The sequence below is a fragment of the Rissa tridactyla genome, chromosome 3 (assembly GCF_028500815.1).
Source record: "Rissa tridactyla isolate bRisTri1 chromosome 3, bRisTri1.patW.cur.20221130, whole genome shotgun sequence".
NCBI lineage: Eukaryota > Metazoa > Chordata > Aves > Charadriiformes > Laridae > Rissa > Rissa tridactyla.
The window spans coordinates 12,329,498-12,349,046 of record NC_071468.1 but is presented as its reverse complement, the minus strand read 5'-3'; the positions used below and the strand labels follow the sequence as shown (position 1 = coordinate 12,349,046).

General features: G+C 43.0%; 1 protein-coding gene across 23 annotated transcripts in view; it reads right to left on the bottom strand.

Annotated features, from left to right (window-relative positions):
• The window catches only part of NRXN1 (neurexin 1), a 715,088-nt gene extending 698,706 nt beyond the window's left edge, over positions 1–16,382 (bottom strand). For 20 of the 23 annotated variants that reach the window (XM_054193681.1, XM_054193686.1, XM_054193697.1 and 17 more), the window contains exons 1-2: positions 16,064–16,168; positions 10,999–12,500 (exon numbers count right to left, since the gene is read on the bottom strand). In XM_054193681.1, coding sequence (XP_054049656.1) covers positions 10,999–11,737 — 739 coding nt within the window. In that variant the 5' untranslated portion in view covers positions 11,738–12,500; positions 16,064–16,168. Of the gene's footprint in view, positions 1–10,998; positions 12,501–16,053; positions 16,222–16,287 lie in introns of those variants that run through there. The other 3 variants (XM_054193682.1, XM_054193683.1, XM_054193684.1) reach the window with 3 other exon arrangements.
• Between the last annotated feature and the right edge of the window lie 3,167 nt (positions 16,383–19,549).

Genomic DNA, 19,549 nt, shown 5'->3' with positions numbered 1-19,549 from the left:
TGTTTCTTGAGGTCTTGAGGTGTTTTAATATTAATACACTTTCAAGATATTTTTTTTTTCTAATCAGAGGACCTGACTCTGATCTTACCCTTATTTTACAATGACTTAATATATTAGCTTCAAGAGGCATCAATCCTGATTTACACAGACATGAAGGGAGTACTGAGACAAATTATTTTACCCCATCAATTGACAGAGATTCTGATGAATGTGACAAATCTGCAAAAGGAGAATATTTTTAAAATATTGTCTAGAACAACATATATGATTTCTAAAGACATTTTCCCCTTCTAATTACATTAGTTAATTAATTTCCGTAGTACCTCTAAGTTCTCTAACAATTCAAAACTTAATTTAAGCCACTAAAAGCTCAGACTGGGCAAGGATCAAGTTTCCAAGACGTAATTATGTACTATTTTTCAAATTTCTGACGAGGAAGCTAAGGAAAAGCAAAGCTGAGTAACGTCAAAACCTGTACTCAGTTCACCTTATGTATTTAATAGAATCATGGAATCATTTAGTTTGGAAAAGACCTTTAAGATCAGTCCAACCATAAACCTAACGCTGCCAAGTCCACCACTAAACCATGTCCCTAAGTGCCACATCTACACGTGTTTTAAATACCTCCAGGAAGAGTGACTCAACTTTTTCTTTAGGCTATCCAAGGAGTAATGAGCCCACATTAAAGTACAACATCAAAATAACTAAATCTTACTAAGTTCTCAGAGGCATGCATTTTGAGCTAGGTATATCTCTATCACAATAGATACCACTAACTGCTTTTTATTATTTTTTCATGCAAATGTGAATAAAATGGAGAGACAAGTCTCACCCTTACCAAACACAAGCAACAAAAAAGATGAAAGCCACCACTCACTGAAGGTAACTTAGACTGTTATTTATCCACTTCCAATAGCTATGTTTCTGGTTGTTTAGTAGGGGACAAACTGGAAGGAAATTTTATTCATTTGCGTTACTGTGTATGCTTCTGTGGTTTAAGATTTACAAAATCTACCCGCATGACTCACGTATCACAATAGGTAGTATGTGACTGAATAGCATAGATTTGTTTAATCAGTCCCAACTACAAACTTGAATGATGTAGGTATTTATAACACGCAGGAAAGACCCTACTTATTTAAAGACTGCAATGACATTTAAAACAATAGAATGGGATCCAGCCAATGATAAGAGAATAGATAAAACCGCTGAATGTTAAGAATTTTTCAAATGGATTTGCAAGAATAGCACGTCAAAACTTCTATTACATTAACTTTTTTCTGTCATTGGGACTTTCTTCCTTACAAAAACCTGAATAAGAAACAACGTGAAAATATTTTTCTCATGTTTTTAAACCTGATGTGTGATTTGTTTAAATTTCGAGTTTCAAAATTAGTAATGTGGAAAACAAAATTAAAAACTATGCTGTTCTGCTTAAGTGCACAACTTATTATAATTGCAGGCTCAGCTGTTTAACTGCCATAGAGGAAAAAGCACAAGCTCAAGGCTGTGTAACTAACTTTCATCCTAGCTGCTCCTCCAAAGGCTTTGGACCAAGAACAGCGACAAAAAAAACCCCAAAAATTACTGAAAACTGCCACAACCGAGATAGCGTTCATGGAAAACTAATGGAGTTTTAGGTCAACAAGGAAATATTTTCAAATTGTATTTTCTTCCTGGTGAACTAGTGGGAAAATGCTGCTGTTTCCTCATAACACTTAAGCCAGGAATGTTTTATGTATGAATATGAAATCTGTATTCAGAATTCTTCCACAAATGTTTAACCAAACCAGACAAATTTTTTGTCTAATGTTGAATGACAGTCCACAATTTATCCCTGAAAAACAATATGTTCTAAAAAATAATATATTCTTTGCAATGTAATAATATTACAGAAAATATTTTTCTGCAGTAAGTATCACAGACAACAAACTTCACAGAGAATCAGCTCCTGGGAAGTTCAGCAACATTCATCTGAGAAGGATATAGCAGGAGAGCATTTAATCAGTTATTTGAAAATCTATTTATGAATCTTTCTTATATCACCCCATGATAGTCTTAAAAATTAAGTGACCTACAGCTATTGGTTTATAACTTCCATTTTCACCTGTCTCTCCTCTGATGAGGAAAAATGGGAAGAAAAGCAAACTCAAAATCTGCAAAACTAGTAATTTCTCTGTCAGCACTAACATTCCTGGAAACTTCCTGAAGAAATTCCACTGCTTTCCTAGGGGATGACGTCATGTGAATCATCTGTCCACCCTATTATATTCACAAATTATATTCATATAATTCACAAAAATTCACTGTGCTTAGACATAGCCATGTGTGTAGCCTGGGAAGGAAATGCAGTGTCTCACTAGCCTCTCCGCCTCGTGTTTCTGGACTTTCCAGGTTAAATGTCTGATTTTACAGATGTAAAATGTAAAAATGATTTTACAGATGTAAAATGTAAGCCTGTTGCTGCACAACAATCAGAAGAATCCAAACTTTTCTGTATCACTTTTATCACTCCTGTATGATTCAGAATCAGGAAAGATAATGTATTTCCTAAGAGGGCCGTAGAGTATTTTTTTTTACTAGCATTAGGGCCGAATTCTCACATTTGTATTAGTAATGAATATTATCTTTGCATCATAAGACTGTAATTCATCCTAAAGCTATTCAACAGAGTTGTCCTCTAGACACCCATTGTACAAATGCTGACATGTGTGTGTGAACATTTCTGTTGTCACCTTTGGGAACAAAGAAGAGTCAGAATAAGCTTCTAAAGAAAATTACAATATTGAGATACAGATCTTCACCCCATGTCTACTCACTAATTCTGTGATTTTTCTATACATTTCTTAAAAAGAAAGTACATACCATTTATAATATATACATGTAATCTTTCTCAAGGAGTCTTTTCTTAATGGAAATACCTCCTTTGACAAAAATGTCATTTTTTTTAATCTTTTGTTAAAGCTAAAAAGCATAAAAGGGAAAGAAGATCAACATGAAGGTCATTCGGTATCAGAAATTAAGATGTAATTCTGAAACTTTGGGACTGTGACATACATCTCCAATTGCACAGTGTAATGTCAGTGACCTCTATAATGGCTGTACATGTTCTCTTAATTACAAAAAGGCATCGCTGTGGGAAGAATCAGTCTGGTTTCTCTGCCTTTAAGCAACACGAAGCCCTTTCTTTAGACAAAATCACCAAAAAGTCAAACCTTTTCATTTCAAGACCTTGTGCATTGTGCCACAGACTAAAAGCAATCTGCAACTTGCGCACCTACATGTCACTGTTGGTATATAACACTTACATATGCAAAATACACTGTTTCACGTTTTGTAGTGGCAGCAACTGCAAAAGGATTCTATTGAACGCACCACCCGCTTTTTTGCTAAAAAAGATTTTTCCACAAATTAGAGACTCCCTTAAATGTAAAACAAAATTAGTCCCATAACTTCACTCTTACAGCACGGTTCATAAGCATGTATTAAATTAATAAATAATGATGATGATGGCAATAAATATCCAAATTTATGAAGAGTCTTTTCTCTACAGATATTCCCATATGAATACTACAGTCAGAATCAGCAGGTTATTTAATTTGCCCTAGATCTTCTCTGTTTTCATAGTCCCACATGAATAGTAAGTTCAGAATCAGCAGGTTATTAGGTTTGCCCTAATTCTAAACTTGAGTCAATGGGACTTCAAATTGATTCCAATGAAAAATGAAAACACAACCTGTTTTTTTCAGCTATCTATGAGGCACCGATTTTGCTGCTTATTAGGACCTAACTAAATAGTTCCAGATTCATAAAAAACTCCACAGAATTAAAGAAATCTAAAATCCTATCATACAGTCCTGTTCTTCCAGAAAGCTGCCAGCATACCTCTGTCCCTTATTTCTTTACAAGCTCAAACAAGCCGTGACTGAGGCCACCTCCCTCTTCCACCCCCAAATTTCTCATTGAAAATGTAACAGAATGAAATTTTTCAAAAATTACATGATCACTGACCTGGAGCCAGAGTTCTCCACTATCCTCAGGCATTAGATCTTAGATTCTTTTATAGTAATAAGGATGACTTTTGTAGAGGTGTCATAACGTTGCAAAGGATGGGAACTGTTACAACCGTGAGAAGAGCTGAATTGTCAAGGGAAAAGTGGTTGGCAGTTGACAAGCTACATCATTTCCAGTATCTAGTCAGACTAATGGAAAGCATGTAATGGCAGACCAGTCATACACAAGAAAAAACACATTATTCTGACTATTCAGCTATGAATAGATAGGCAGTAGGAATGGCGGCAACTTCAAAGCCAGTTGATAAGTATCAGTTCTGCAGTCTAAAGAGGTAAGACAGTAAGGGGAGCTTCAAGTCTTGACTTCCCCTACTAGATCCCTAATAGAAATTCTGATCTCTCAAGTACCTGACAGCCAGAAGAAAATCCTACCAAAAATCCTGTATGGAGTGTCACTAGTTTAACTTTACAGCTGGAGAAACCAAACTGGAAAAGTGATATGAACTCGCTAGGGTCAATAAGAAAGTAATGTTATATCAAAATCATGAGCTTTTTCCTACTTCACTTATCAGTTACTATAGGTATTTTGTGCACTGAAGTGCTCATTGGTTCTACTGAGTACACCAAGACCCAAGAGAATGACCAGACATTAGCATAAACCCACCACATACAACTACTTCTTAGTCAGATACCATCACCACAGTACAAAAGGAGAAGGTGTCACTTCAGAAAGCGCCTATCTTTCAGGGGAAAAAAAAAAAAAAATTTTGTAAAAGATTAAAATATGATCCCTGGTCATCATAGAACACAGAACTAAATAAAGGCATCAAAGATATTACATACCCTGACTTTGCTTGTGAATTCTATATATAACAGGACAGTTAAAGTTATGTTTGTCACATTCCACCACAATATTCCCTGAAAGTACACATTCGTCTTTACAATTTACTCCTCAGGTACAACATCGTACACAAAACCTCTGAATGCCCTTCACTATTCTGTAAAATCATGTGTTTATGAAGGTATACAATCTTCAACTACAGCGCAATAAACTAAACAAAGTATTTTTCCAGAAGCTGGTATGGTTTCATGTTTTCTGAAAGTAACAAGCTTTCTGGAAGACAAAGCATTGTACTAATTTCAACAAGAGAGAGCTGGATGAACCTTTTTGTTTTCAATCACCAGCCGGTTTTGATATGTTTATTAAAAGAAACATAAATCCTCAAAGCTGCATATCTTAATGTTGCCTCTACATAAAGCTATTTCTATCAGGAACTGGTTTTACTTGCCAGTCTGTTTCCCCATTTCCATCCATCATCTCGGTAATGATGATGGGGTAAAATTATATGTTCTGTAATCCAAATGTTTTCCCACAACTCCTTGGCTAGCATCTACTGTTAAAAGACTCCTAGGGAGCCAACCTGCAGCTGAGAAAAAAGATCAAGTGCATTTGGTCCAAAATGCCTGTAAACCTTGAAATGTAATTACATTAAAATATAGATAATTTTATTACATAATTTTGAAATTCTGAATGAATGTGACCCATCTGACACAAGGTTGTATGCTTCTAGATGTAAATTCTTATAAGATATTAGCATTTTATAATTTGCAATAGCGACCTAAAATTAACATGGACCCTGCATCTCCGCTAGGCACAAAGGGAAGCAACAACCTCACTACATAAAATATTATTGATCTGGGGTAGTAAGATGTATGCTATACACATAAGTGGTCTTTTGGAAGTATTTCAATATCAGCATTTTGAAAGGATTAGCAATATTCAACAAGTAGCCTTCTTAGAAGATAATATAAAACAGACTGCCAATTCCTAATTACCAGTGACACAGTATTTAAATTGCTGTGATTTTACACGAGGCAGATATTGAAATCAATATCCTATAATGCTGAGTCCTGGCAAAAAAAAAAAAAACATATCAAGCTGCATTAGGAAAATGATGCAAAATTCTGCTTTAAACTGACATAGGGATTCTGTTTTCTTACGAGTAAATGTGAAAGGCACAGATTTAATACAGTTTTGAAGGACCTTGACATTAATTGACTATCTACCCTCAAGATTCTACCCTGACAAAGTCACTGTTTAAAGACATTAAATAAAATTAAACCATTTATTATTAAATTAATCAAATCATCTGTAAATAAAACAGAAGCTTATTGTAATCTCTAGTGGATTTCTAGCCCTCCTCCTAAATCAACATCACCCCAGTGGTCACTGATACTGTCAAGAAATTCAGCATGAAGAAGAAATACAGATCATGTAATAGAGATGCGTATTGTAGATAAAGATTCCAAAGTGTGAATCAAAAAGAAAGTTTTGCTCGCAGTATTTAGTAGCTCAAAGTATATTTAGTTAACTATTCAAGAAGGATAAAGACCACGGTGGCTACTCTGTTAAGACTTGACTATAGGCAATGAGTTCAAGAGCATCACTTCACAAAAGCTAATTAATGCCAAAACATGTTTGTACGTTTTATTCAAGGCATAAGAGAATTGAATGAACTAAAATATGAATTTTTTCAAAAAGATATAAATATTGGATGACTTTTTAAAAAGTTAACATGAAGAAGCAAATATACACAACAAAGATTGATGTAATATATTCAGAACCCAAACAAACAAATCTAAATGCTGGCTAGTCTGAGACATCTGGAATTCACTTCCTTAACAAATCACTTTCACAGTTCAAACCATAGCTGGCATCAACTTCTGAATATCTGACAAGGAAGAATATCTCTTACAGTGAACAGCGGCATGAACAGTCCTCATTTTTCCCACAAAACAGAAATTCTAAACAGGAATGCTTTGAATTCACAGAGTAATTGTCTCTGTAATATGCTAATATTGAGGCAAGGAGGCCAGCTATATTTTAAAAAGATAAATTGTCCTGTATGCAGTTTTTTCAAGCAGCTACAGATACAGGAAAGGAGAAGGGCACGGAGTGACAAGAAGCTGGGGTCAGTGAGAAACTTCTCCCAAGTCAAAGTGTGTTACGTGTTTTTTATTTCCTCCTTCAGCGGTATGTGTCTATTTTCTCAGACAGGATTCTGGACAAGGCTATTTTTATATAAATGAGGATGAAAGGAAAATTATGTATATATATTTTTGTCTAAAGCCAGAGGGTTGCTATTTTATAAATGTAATATTTAAAATAGTTTTTTTGTTCTGAAATTTTAACATAAGGAGCAAAATAAGAAGAGGAATATGGAGGCTCACTGATATGAATCATGTATTCTCCCTACCTTCTAGGACCCTGACTTAATTCACTAAAAATTTGATTTTAAAGATCAGTCTTTTTAATGAACAGCTCTCCTTATGATAGAATCAAGACATACCAATTTGATTCATTTCAAGGAATAATATAATTTTCACTGAATAGAAGATTGTGATGTATGTCAAAAACTTATGAGAAAATTGATATGGCAATCAGGGTTTATTTTAATGCTAGTCTTATTCCTAACAAAATTTATCATTGTTTTGTGTATTTTTCCTTCTCCTGAGTCACTATTATTACGTGAAATAATATTCCCTTCTCTGTTTCAGTACTAAATAGAGATTTTCTTTTCTCTTTTAGAAGGTTCTTTTACAGTCTTTACTCATAAGCACATGGACTAATCAACAACAGAACTGTTACAGATCGTATTTTTCTGTGCTGTAGACTGCACACCCTTGATATTCAAGCAAAACTCCGGTCCTTTTTCTGCGATTTATGCCAAACTTCCCATTGAAAAGAGTTTATATCCAATTCGACCAAAGAGCATGACTGAATGCAATAAATCTGATTATTTCCTAGCTTCCACTGGTTTTACACTGGTGTAGTTCAGGTAACATAAATGAAGCTGTTCCTGATTTAGACAGGTACAAGGACAGTTAAGCCTACTGGGAATAACTGTATTACTATGGTTTTTCCAAAACAAATAAACTTGGTTAAACTTCATTCTCATAAGAAAATTTCACTTCATGAAAAATTAATGAGCTTTTCAAAGACGAAAATCTGAAAAAAAAACCAAACCCACCAGATTTTTTCCTGAAAATAACATAAGTGCTATCAAAAATTGTATCCTAAGGCCTGAAACCCTGACTCTAAATCAATTATTTCTAGTCTCTCAAATGTGCAAGTCAGGATAGAAAACTTTGGAAAGGTTTTCTTTGTTGTTGTTGTTATTGATTTCTAAAGTCCTTATTATGCTGTGCGACTCTCTGCATTACCAGACTGCAGAGATTCAGAATGCTAAATACAAGCCCCCCCAAAAAAGTTACCAAAAAAAATCCTCCAAGGAAAATATAATTTAATGACCATCTTTCACCTTTAAAGACAAAGTATCAACTAGGACATGTGGTTACAATTTCAGATTAAAAAAAAAAAAAAAGGAAAGGTGGGGATTTTTTCCATCTAAACCATTTCAAGTCAAAAAGTAGGAGAAGGAAAGAGTGAAAACTCAAGCCCCCTCCAGACCACTGCAGTCTCAGATGATCCTGCATCCTTCAGCAATGGCAACCTCTTACTAAGCTTTGTGGGAAACTTACACATTCAAAAGATCAAAACCCAACAGCATAATTCCTATGTTGGCTATAAAGAACTAAACAACAATAGCCAGGGTTTCTTCCCTGGCAGACATGATGGTTTTACTTGTCCTTCCGCCTCTTCTATTTCTTAGAATATTGAATCATTTATAAAATAGTTCAATATCTTTGATAGCACATATGAGTAGCTACTGATCCCTTCATCAAAACCTGACTGATGTATCTTTTCTCAAACAACAGATAGAAACTGTAGGACTAGTTCCATTTATTTTGTTGTCAGTGGAAATGTTGCCTCCCGTTTCAAATGAAATCACAATCTGAATATTTCATGATCCTCTGTTGAGAGAGTATGTTAAAATCATAAGTCTTGCTATTATTTTATAAGGCTTCTTAGTGGCCAAGGGACACGCAAGGGGAACCTTGATCCCACTGAGGTCAACTGTAAAACCACCAGTATTTGAATGAAGCCAGCATTTTACCCGAAATGGGGGGGATTCTGAGTATTATTTTGCATGTCAACTTCTTATAAGCTCTATAGAATTTTTAATATATTAAGCACATATATGTATTTCAATAACATTCAATCTAAACATAAAAATGTTCCTTAAAAATAGCTGTTGATCTTATTATTATGTAAAGGTAAGAATTTCTCTGACTGGTATTACATGCAATTATATCGACTTTTTCATACAAATATTACATGTTCAAAATAACTTCAAATAAATAAACTATGTTTTAACATAAAAGGTATATAAATGTATAATAATATATAAATGACTATTGTTGCCTTAACCAAGCTGCTACACCTCGTAATTTTCTTTTTGGTTTATAATAGGGCCTAACCCAAAGATGCTAAGACACCTTAGTATTTTACATACAGGTATATATTATGTAGTACCACATATTAAAAATTTACATCCAAACACTAAATCCATTGATATGATCTTGCCTAATATAAAAGATATTTCATTTTACTGTTTCTGGGACTGTGTGCTATTGAAAGTACAAAAGTCTTATTTTCTGAAACGATCATTTGCTCTTTACTTAGTAAAAATTATTTTAAAATGTTAATAGGGTTTGAATTTTTTAACGAATGGCAGATGAGAGATAAACAGCTGATAAAGTAAACAGGATGCAGAATGACTGTAGCGTTTTGAGTATTGACACTAAGGACAGAAGGTGTTACATAATAAAGCACAGTCACAAATGATGCTTTCTTTCTTATAATGAGTGAAATCTGCTAGAAATGATAAAGGCAAATTATTCAGCCATAAATGTCATGCAGCCACTCAGTGAAGATCTTCATTTGGCCTTGATAATATCTTATGTGTATTTACCTTTTGCATTCTAAACTTAGGTCTTTGCTCTCCAATTTTGACATTAAGATTTTATTTTCCTCTGATACATTTCCTCTTATTTTACTTGTATACCTCTACATCCTGTTCTAGGTACACAACATATGTACTCTCTATGCTTAAGGAGCTGCAAGCAATGGTACATTTACTAGCAAAATAATAAAAAAAAAAGAGTCCTACATGCATCTGCAAAGTAAATGTTCACACTCCTTCCGTTTGCCAAAAACAATGGGCACTGAATATGAATAATATTTTACCCAGTGATTTATTCATAGATGGGTTTCAGGAAACTGCTGTTTTGCTAAGCTCCCTCTTCCTTGGTAAAACTATTCAGTAATTTTGTGGTCTTGGAGTACGTACTTCTCTCTTGCCCTTTTGTATTCTCCCTGTCTGACTGGCATGGTGAATTGCTAAATACATTGCAAAGCAGTACTGTTCGTCTAAAAACATAATCCTCTGTTTAATCCTCCTCTTCCCTGGCAACAATTTAAGGAATTCACAAATAAATCACTGATTTTATTTCAACAACGTAGCAGAGGCAAGTATCAATACAAAGAAGACTCGGGGTCTCCCCTACCCTACAAAAATAAACCCAGGCCGTCTTTGCGCTTAATCTGGTAAAATTCTCCCCAGCATCGCTTTCCCCGCTCCCAGAACTAATTGTCACCAGCTGCTTGTGACAAGCGTGCCCGTCCCCTCCCTTGACTCTGGCCGAGCGTGACGCCGGCCACCCCCTCGCTTCCCAGGTGACACCCGGCACCCAGGACCCACCTTTCCTCTGCCCCGGACAACCCCAAATCACACCCCCCCTCTGGAAGACGCCCAAATAACCCCCTCCTCCCCCTCCTCCTCTCGCCCAGCCTTGCAGAGAACAGAAGAGTGATGGCACCATGGTCGGCCACAGAGACACGTGGAGGGCAGGGAGGGGAAGGCGGGGAAGAGGGGAGCCGGGGACGCGGCAGGGAGGGATGGGGAAGGGGAGGGAGATCCACTCGTACAGATGAAACTCCATGCAGGCCTGGCCTCCTACCCGTCCCCTCCATGGAGCGATGGGGAGGGGGGCGGTGGGGCGAGCTGAAATGGCACCTTACCTTCGCTGCAGTCCTTCCCCCGAAAGCCCGTTTGGGAGCAGTCGCAGACGGCCTGGTCGTTGAGCACCGAGCAGACGCCCCCGTTGAGGCAGACGTCCTCCCTGGCGCACAGGCGGCTCTGCTCGTCGTCCAGCCGCACCTCCTGGCTCTCCACCGGCGACGCCTGCGTGTAGTTGACCCGGACGTCCGTTATCCAGCCCTTGAAGGGCTCCCGGTCCTTGACGGAGGAGAGCGTCAGCTTTAGCGTCGCCGACCGCAGCTCCGGCGGCAGCCCCCCTAGGAAGAGGCCACTGAAGACAGTCATGTCCCGACGCTTGGACTTCACCTCCACCCACTTGGCCTCGGCCCGGTCGATGATCAGCGTCGTGTTCTTGAAGTGGCGGCGGATGACGACGGCGTGCCAGAGGTTGTCGTTGACTGCCGTGTCGGAGAGCAGGGTGGCAGGCTCGGCGCAGAAGATGGAGAAGCTGAGCTGCAGCCGCCCGCCCTGGGTGAGGATGAGCTCCAGGAAGTCGCAGAAGCCCTCGTCGTCGAAGTAGAGCACCAGCCCGCTGGAGCTGCGCGTCTTCATGTTGAAGCTCATCTCGCTCTCGCAGCAGGCGTTCCACTTGGGGAAGCGGGTCCACTGGCCCTCCGCCCCCGGGAACTCCAGCCCACTGCCCAGCTCGGCCCAGCAGCCCAGCAGCAAGGCCAGCCAGAGCAGCAGGCAGCCCCCGCGCCGCACCAGGGCCGCCCCCATCCTGCGCGGCCTGGGGCGGGCGAGCGGGGCGGCAGGGCCGGCCGGGGGCGGCGCTGGGGCCCCGGCGGCAGACAGGGTAAAATCTTGCCGGGCGCCGGCCGCGCTGGAAGGTTCAGGCACCTTCGCCCCCGCCCCGGGCGTGGGGGTCACGGCGGGGGACTCCCCGGGATGGGGGGTGCCCCACAGGATGGGGTCGGGCGCAGGGGGTGGCCGGGGGCCGGCGATGGGGACCCGCGGTGGGGAGAAGGCGCCGTTGGGTCTCTTCACTGGTCGGCCAAGCTTCCCAAAAGGTGTCCAGGGGTGGGTGAGTCAGCAGAAATTTTCCCCAAAGCCAACATTACCAAAGCGGGAAGAAAAACCAAGATGGGTGGCAAAACCCTCCTCCAAGCGGATCCACCAGCTCGGCAAGACTGTAGCAATATCCCCGCGCGTGCGTGCCTCTTTTTACATCCTCTCCGCCAGCTGTAGTTTCCCAGGAAGCCAATTACCGATCCCCAGCGTTGCCTCCCTAGGACGGATCCTCTTGTCAGCTCACGGACTGTCTGCCATGGTGCTAGAGCAGCGTCAGCAGACGACAGGACTCATCGCTCATGGTTTCCTGAGCTGCCTCAATCCCAATGGGGTTGGAACCCAGAAGCTGTCAAACAGCCGAGTGGCTACTTGACATGCAAAGCCTGACAGCTCCTCTTCCGTTTGCTCACAAAAGGCCACGGCTAAGATCCGGGGGGGGGGGTGGTTTTCCTCTATCGTTTTTGTTTCTGATCTGCAAGGAATTGAAACAGAATAATAAGAAATGACGACTGGTAACATGTTAAATCACAAAGTCGATCAATAGCGGACGTTTGCGACCAATTTTTCATTTCAACTGCGGTTCGACTTTAGGAAAACGAACTGCTGCTGGAATTTTGGAGTTACTGAGAAATAATAATTCCTAGCACTAAACCTAAATCTTAATGTATGTGCTTATACTAGATTACATTCTAATGGTATAATCTATACATTAACTACTTACCTTTCCAAAACTTTCAAATATTTTAGTTGCCTATTTTATTGTTACAAGGACGATGTTAAAAAGAAAACGAGGTGTTTATTCTGCAATTTGTCTAATTGTAATTTATTTATGGAAATACCAGCACCCGTGAAGCTATAGGGTTCTATTAATGTAGACGATGCTACCAAGCCCAGTTCTAGTTCTTTCCAATACAGCTCAAAACCATATAAAGTGGACGGAGCTCCCAGCAGGAACTGGCAGGCTTCACTGTGCGTGGCACACCTACTGGTTTATTTTCATGGGGTGAGGAAGAATTGCAACGGTTTCTTAGAAGGCTTTTTGAAAATTTCAAACTGCATTTTTCTCTGCCACCTGGTTTCTTTTGCTGCTGATATTCTCTGTTATGGCAAGGAAAATCCAATTCAAGCCAGCTCTCATGTTGACATTATTCACAATGCAGATCAGCTAATCCCAGGTGTTAGCCCTCTGAAATGGGTTGCAGTATTTTATGTATGTTTGCTCAGCTGCGCTTATTTAGGAGGACAACTCCTCATTTTAAAAATAATATATATGCCACAGTTCACTCTCTTCCTCTGAAGAGGTCTCTGCATTCAAAGCATTTCAGCAGAAAGGCTCCCCTCTCTGTTTTTTTTCCCTCCCCCAAGCCGCTATATCTTTTCTGGAAGGTGTGTATTAGCAGATCTCTCCTGATGGAGGAGAGGATCTCCGACACCTCCCTCACCCACCGCTTCCCCTTCACCTCCCTCCCATTTCTTCGCCAGCAGCACTCGGGCAGGCAGGGGATCATGGCCAGAGCTGCTGCCAAGCCCTTTGCCGGGGGTGGTGGTGGCGGCGTTGCGTGGGGAGAGGGGGCAGAGCCGAGCCTGCCGGGGCGACACCTGCCTTAAAACAGGCACACACCTCGGCTGCCTGCACCTGACACGTTCGGAGCCGCGAAGTCACCTCCTACTCTCTCTTTATATTTAATTTCATTCCTCCAAATGTCAACACGTTTATTTTTATTATTTGTCACACGCGAGGTGGGCAAGAGCTGCAAAAGTGAGGCAAGGAGAACCCCCAAACTTCGCGGGCAGAGGCCAGCCCTGCCCCGGCAGCCGAGAGCCCTCGGGTTTCCCCCGCCCCGACTCCCCCTGGCAGGAGCCACCTCTGGCACCGTCGCCACCAGCGGGGGGCGGGGGGGAAATTCCGGCAAAACACGGGGCCCGTAGCGGGAGCCACCGGCCAGTCCCCGCTCCCAATTACCGCCTTTTTGGGTACGGTGTGGGTTGCGGCACGGCGCCGCCGCTCCGGCTCCAACAGCCGGACCAGCTCCGCCCTGCGCGGCCCGACGGGGCGGCGGCGGCGGCCGCGGCAGAAGCGGCCCCGCTGCTCCCGGCTGCGCCCGGGGGGAAGGGGTCCCACCTCGCAGCCTCCGCACCAGCGGAGCGGGAGCCGCCATGTGCACAAGTGGGAGCCCGCGTGGGTGCACCGGGCGCGGGCGGCCGCGGGGCCCCGCTGCGGCGGAGGGGAGGGGGGGCGGTAAGGGAGCGGGTTTGGGGTGCGGAGAGGCGGGTGCTGGTGTGAGACACGGCGTGTGTGCCCGGGGGGCGGCGTGAGAAATGACTCGGAGGAGCGTGTGTGTGCGGAGGGGAGGACTCAGGGTGCGTGGGTGGGTGGGTGAGGGGGGGGCCTGCACGTCGGTATGGGGGGAGAGGATGCGTGGGGAGGGTGCGTGTGTTCGCGTGGGGCTGGGCTGGTCACTGCGCGCCTCGGCAGGAACTGCGGGAGGTGCGGGGCGCGGGGGCCGCAAGGTGCGCGGGCCGTCCCTGCGCGGGAGCGCACCGGGGCGGGGGGGAAGGAGGGACGGGGTCTGCGCCGCTGTGCGTGGGGCGGGAGGGTGGCAGGAGCCCGTGGTGTGTGCCGGGGGGTGAGGGGGGTGCAGGGGGCAAGGACGTGAGTGTGAGCGTGCGTGTGCGCGCCCGCCGTGCGTGGCAGAGCGATCCCTACAGGTGTCCGCGGGGAGCCGCCGAGCGGGGATCCCAGCGCCAGAGCATCCCTGCCCGCCGCTGTCTGCGGCTCCTGCCTTCCCCCCGCGCACACACACACACACACACACACACACAGAGCAGCAAAAGCGAGGGAGAGAAAGGAAAAAGAGAGAGGAAGAAAGGAAGAAGGAAGGAAAAAAAAAAGAGAAAGGAAAGAAAAAAAGACAGAGAGATGAAAAGACTGCAAAAGAAAGGAGAAAGACCCAAGGAAAAAAAAAAAAAAACCAAACAATTGCTTATTTATTACTGCCGATATAATTCACACACTGTCAATAAGCAGCACAGTCTTGTCTAGTCATTTCCAAAGCAGAGGGACACTTTCACTCTCAAAAAAGGACAATTTATTAACATATATATATCTCTTTCAAATGGGCTCTTAGGCAGCAGACATCCCTCCCAGGAATGTATACATGTATACACACCTATGTAGCGAGAAATATACACAGTCCAACATAAATGTAGCTATTGCATCCAGTACCTCACCAGTGAATTAATATGCTTCCCCCACCCCTCTACAATATTTTTTTTTTCTTCAAAAATTATGATTTAGTCACAGGTGCCCCGATTGAGCCTTTTCAAATTAGAAAAAGGGAGAGAGAGACACCCATAGGTCAATAAATCCTTAATAAATGCCAGGTCGGTTGGCATGCACGATCCTTGGCAGAATCCTTATTGTATAAAATACACAGCATTGTCTCCGGGTGCGGGGAAGACCAGAGAGTTCACAAATTACCGGATGAAATAAAAGGATCTGAAAAACAACCTTGCTGCAGCCAAAGGGAGAAGCGCTCTAATTCAAAAGCAGACTTAACAGCATCATTAATCTTTTCCTTTCATTTCTACGCAATTTCTAGAATCAAATTCTTTCCTAAGCGGCTGGAATGATCGATTTTGGTACCCTCCCAGTCTGCAGATGTATTTATTGTAATATGCTTATAATTTCTACCCCTTCAAAAATGCATACCATCAGCAGGAACCTGAACACTTTCAAACACATATCAAGGAAGCCGGGTGCCCTCTTTCTTCTGGCTGACAATAGAAAATGTCCCAAATTATCCATGCACTTCCTGCACAAACCCCTCGCCTTTTCCAGACCGCCGCCGATAAATAACAGTAATATTGCGATATTCGTTCCCATCCCTGCCCCGGTTTCGCGTTTTCACCGAAGCAGCTCACGCCAGGGAAAACATGCAGCAGATAGATTGATTTTATTCCTTAAGTCTCACAGACCCCCCTCTCCCCTCCTCCTCCCGCCTTTGCAAGGGATAATAAATTACCGCATCCAACCTTTAACTTCTACCTCCGCTCCACCATCTCCTCGCCATCTACCTCTCCACAACGCCGCACGCAAACCCACCAGCCTCTCGCGCCGCCTCCTCCTCCTCCTCCTCCTCCTCCTCCTCCTCCTCCTCCTCCGCCGCCGCTGCCGCCGCCGCCACCGGCTCCGCCGCGGCAAAGCGGGACTCGCCCTCCGCGGGCGCCGCTCCGCCCGCGCTGCGGACGCGCCTTACCTGCGCGGGGTGCGGCGGGCCGGGGCGGGCGCGGCTGCCCGGGGCTGCCTCTGCCGCTCGCCGACGGAGCGGGCGCTGCTGCGGGTGCGCGGCGGCGGCGGCGGCGGCAGCAGCGGCGGCGGCGGCGGCAGCGGGCGGGGGCGGCCGCCGGGAGCGGGGGGCGGCGCCGCCGCGTGACGCCGCCGCGCCCGTCTGCCCGCCGGGGGCGGTGCCGCGATCGCTGCAGCCCCCCCCGCCCCGCCCGGTCCCGGCCCCTCCGCTCCCACCGCCCGCCTCGCTGCAGGTGGGAGGCGGTGTCTGGGGGGACCGCGATGGAGAGGAGCCGCTGAGGGCAGGGACGGGACGGGGGGCGGACACACGGAGCCCTCCGGTGCCTGGGCTGAGCAGGGCCGGCGGGCCGTGGGCGTGCGCGCTGCTGCCGTCTGATGGCTGGGGAGTTGGCGTGTCTTCAGGGGATGGGGTGGTGAAACACCGCGGGGGCCACCTCTGCCGGCTCTCCAGATAAAACCCTTCCTTGTTTCCATAGGGGGTTTTCGTGGTTGGGTTGGGTTTTGGGGTTTTGTTTTGTTTTGTTTTGTTATTGTTGTTGGTGATGATGTCGTTATTTTTTTCCACAGATCTGAAGTTTGCTGGATTCTGCAGCCTATGGGAAAATGGAGGTATAGACTAGAACAGGTAGATTTAGTGCTTACCGACATGGTTTAATGATGGTTTTTGTCAGCGTTAGGTTGATGGTTGGACTCGATCATCTGGAAGTCCCTTCCAACCTAGGCAATTCTATGATTCTAAGTACAGAAGTGTTTGGGAAAGCCGGGCCGCTTTCTGGTGTAGTGTTTAACCTCTCTGACTCTATGTTGCCTCCAAATGGTCGCAAACCATTAGAGAAATTGAAGGCTTCTTAAGACGTTGGGTTTAGTTGCATGGAAAGTATTTGATTGTGCCAAACATCATACTCAGTTTTTTCTAGCAGTTGGCCTTCTAACTTTGTACTCGGTGGCCTGCAGGAAGGTGATGAAGTGATTGTAAGTGATTTATTTGTATGTGGCCTGGCAACTTTGGAAAATGTGGAGTGGCTTGTCACACTAAGAGTTACAAGAGCCCTCCAGTACTGGGCATCCCAGAAATTTTTGAGAATGGTCTGTGCAACCATACTTTTTGTTGTCCAGGGTGTGAACGTAACAACTTAGGTTTGAACGGAGACTTTAGAAATAAGTGTGAAAAAAATAAAAAAAGACATTCTGCCACCACAGTCCCAGAGGAGTTAGCCTTATGATTTAATTTTTTTTTAATGAAACAGGCTTCCTCACAGATGACAAGTTTGATGAGGTAACCAAGCAACATGTTAAGTAATGAGAATAAAAGCTTGCTAGATATGCAACGTATCTTCAGTACTTACAGCATAATCAGACATCCCTTTTGTTCAGCCAGATGATATCCATATCCAGTTATTTTCAAGTAGAGTGAGAATTTCTCTTGACAGTTCTAGTAACTTGACCCAGGCAAACAGAGCAAGGAGCAAATATCTCTTCTGCTATGAAAAGCATAGAAGTTGTAGGCTGCAATATAGTAAGTGCTAAACATTTTTAAAGGAGCAAAATTGTAACCTAATAGAAGTTAGTATTTAGTGTGAGTGTGTATATCTATATAAAGTAAAAATTAGTATTTTCTAACTGGTCCTATTATGCTTATGGTGAACACATGGTAAAGCTTCTTGCGCTCTTAGGTGGGGAGCGTCAAAGCCCAAGCCCAGTCCACCCTGGATGTGCTGGCATGGTGGAGGTGCTGGCACAGGTGGAGGATCCTTCCACCCTCGAACTGGGGGACAGCTCAGTTATTCCAGCAGTAGCCAGAGGATGTTCATGTTTCTCTAAATCTGTAGTAAGAAGCCTGCCACAGTGAGAGGAGGACTGGGAAGAGCCTACATAGAATTAAAACAACGAGAGATTCAGTGAGCCAGGAGGATAAAGGGAGATTTAGGGAGAATACAATTTCCTTAATTTAATGGTGTTTTTTGGTTGAGTTTTAGAAGACTGTATTACTTTTGTCATTTTCAGCAATTGTTGCAGCATATGGTGTCATAGTTGATTCATTCTGAAGCAGCACAAAAAAAAAAGAGGAAGGAATAAAAAAAAAAGGAAACACAATTTCCAAACCATCTCTTTGTAGGTCTTTCAGCTTGACAAATGTATGGAATATCTTGCAAGATGCACATGGCCTTACAGAAACCTGACTTTCTTCTGCATAAATTAATGTTGTGTGTTATACCAAAATATTTATAGATTTTGAAAAGTAAAGAGAGAAAAGCAGCAATGATATTCTTGGAAACAAACCAATCATATTTTCTGTCAGAGGCAATGCAGTACATTATCCAACTTGCAAGCCTGAGACCTTTTGGAGGGATGTATATTGTCAGAACAAAGTGCCTTTGAATCATTAAGAAGTACATATGTGAAATTGTCCAACAGTTGTAATTGTAAAGAAGAGATTTGTTGGCGAGCTGAAGTGAACGCTGGAGCTGTCTCTGAGGCACGCACATGCAATTGGCATGGCTGTCAGAGCTAATAAAAAGGGAAGTAACCAGTCAAGGAGGTGCAGGAGAAATAAGAATGATTCTGCTGATTAAAAAAAAATATATAAATAAACAAAACCCCCACAATTAAAATAAAATGAAAGGTGCTTCCAGAGAACACTGGTTACCTGGTCAGACATGAGAAAGATATGAGAAGGGAGAGAGTTACTTCTGGGACAGAAACAGCAGGAATTGTTTTAAAGATTTGAAGGAGAGAAAACCTGTTTGCTGAAGTGGTCCATGTTCAGTAATGGGGTGGTTAGATTTTGGGGGTATATCAAAGCTCTTCTGGTTATAATCACTCCACGTATGCCTGACATCTTTTCCTTCTTTTGAGCTAGCGTCAGTAATCCTTCTGTACCAAACCAAATCTTTCAGAAGAGCTTCAGACACGCTAGAAAGCTGACCCTTTGTGTGTTTGAATATAAGCTTTTGTAGAGGATAGCTAGTAACCTTTTTTTGAACAATTTGGTAATACCTTTTGAACTTGGTCCAGAGTGAAGAACAGACAAGACAACATAGATTTATAGCAGAACTAACATAGCGGTATGCAATTGTCTGTATCTGCATAGAGCCAATGAGGTTTAAAGAAATATGGAGGAAAAAAGGTATAATTTCTACCTGTTAATTGCTGGGCAATCTCAACTGTGGGTGAAGAAAGTGTGGGTAAATCTAAAGTAAAAAAGAAATTAA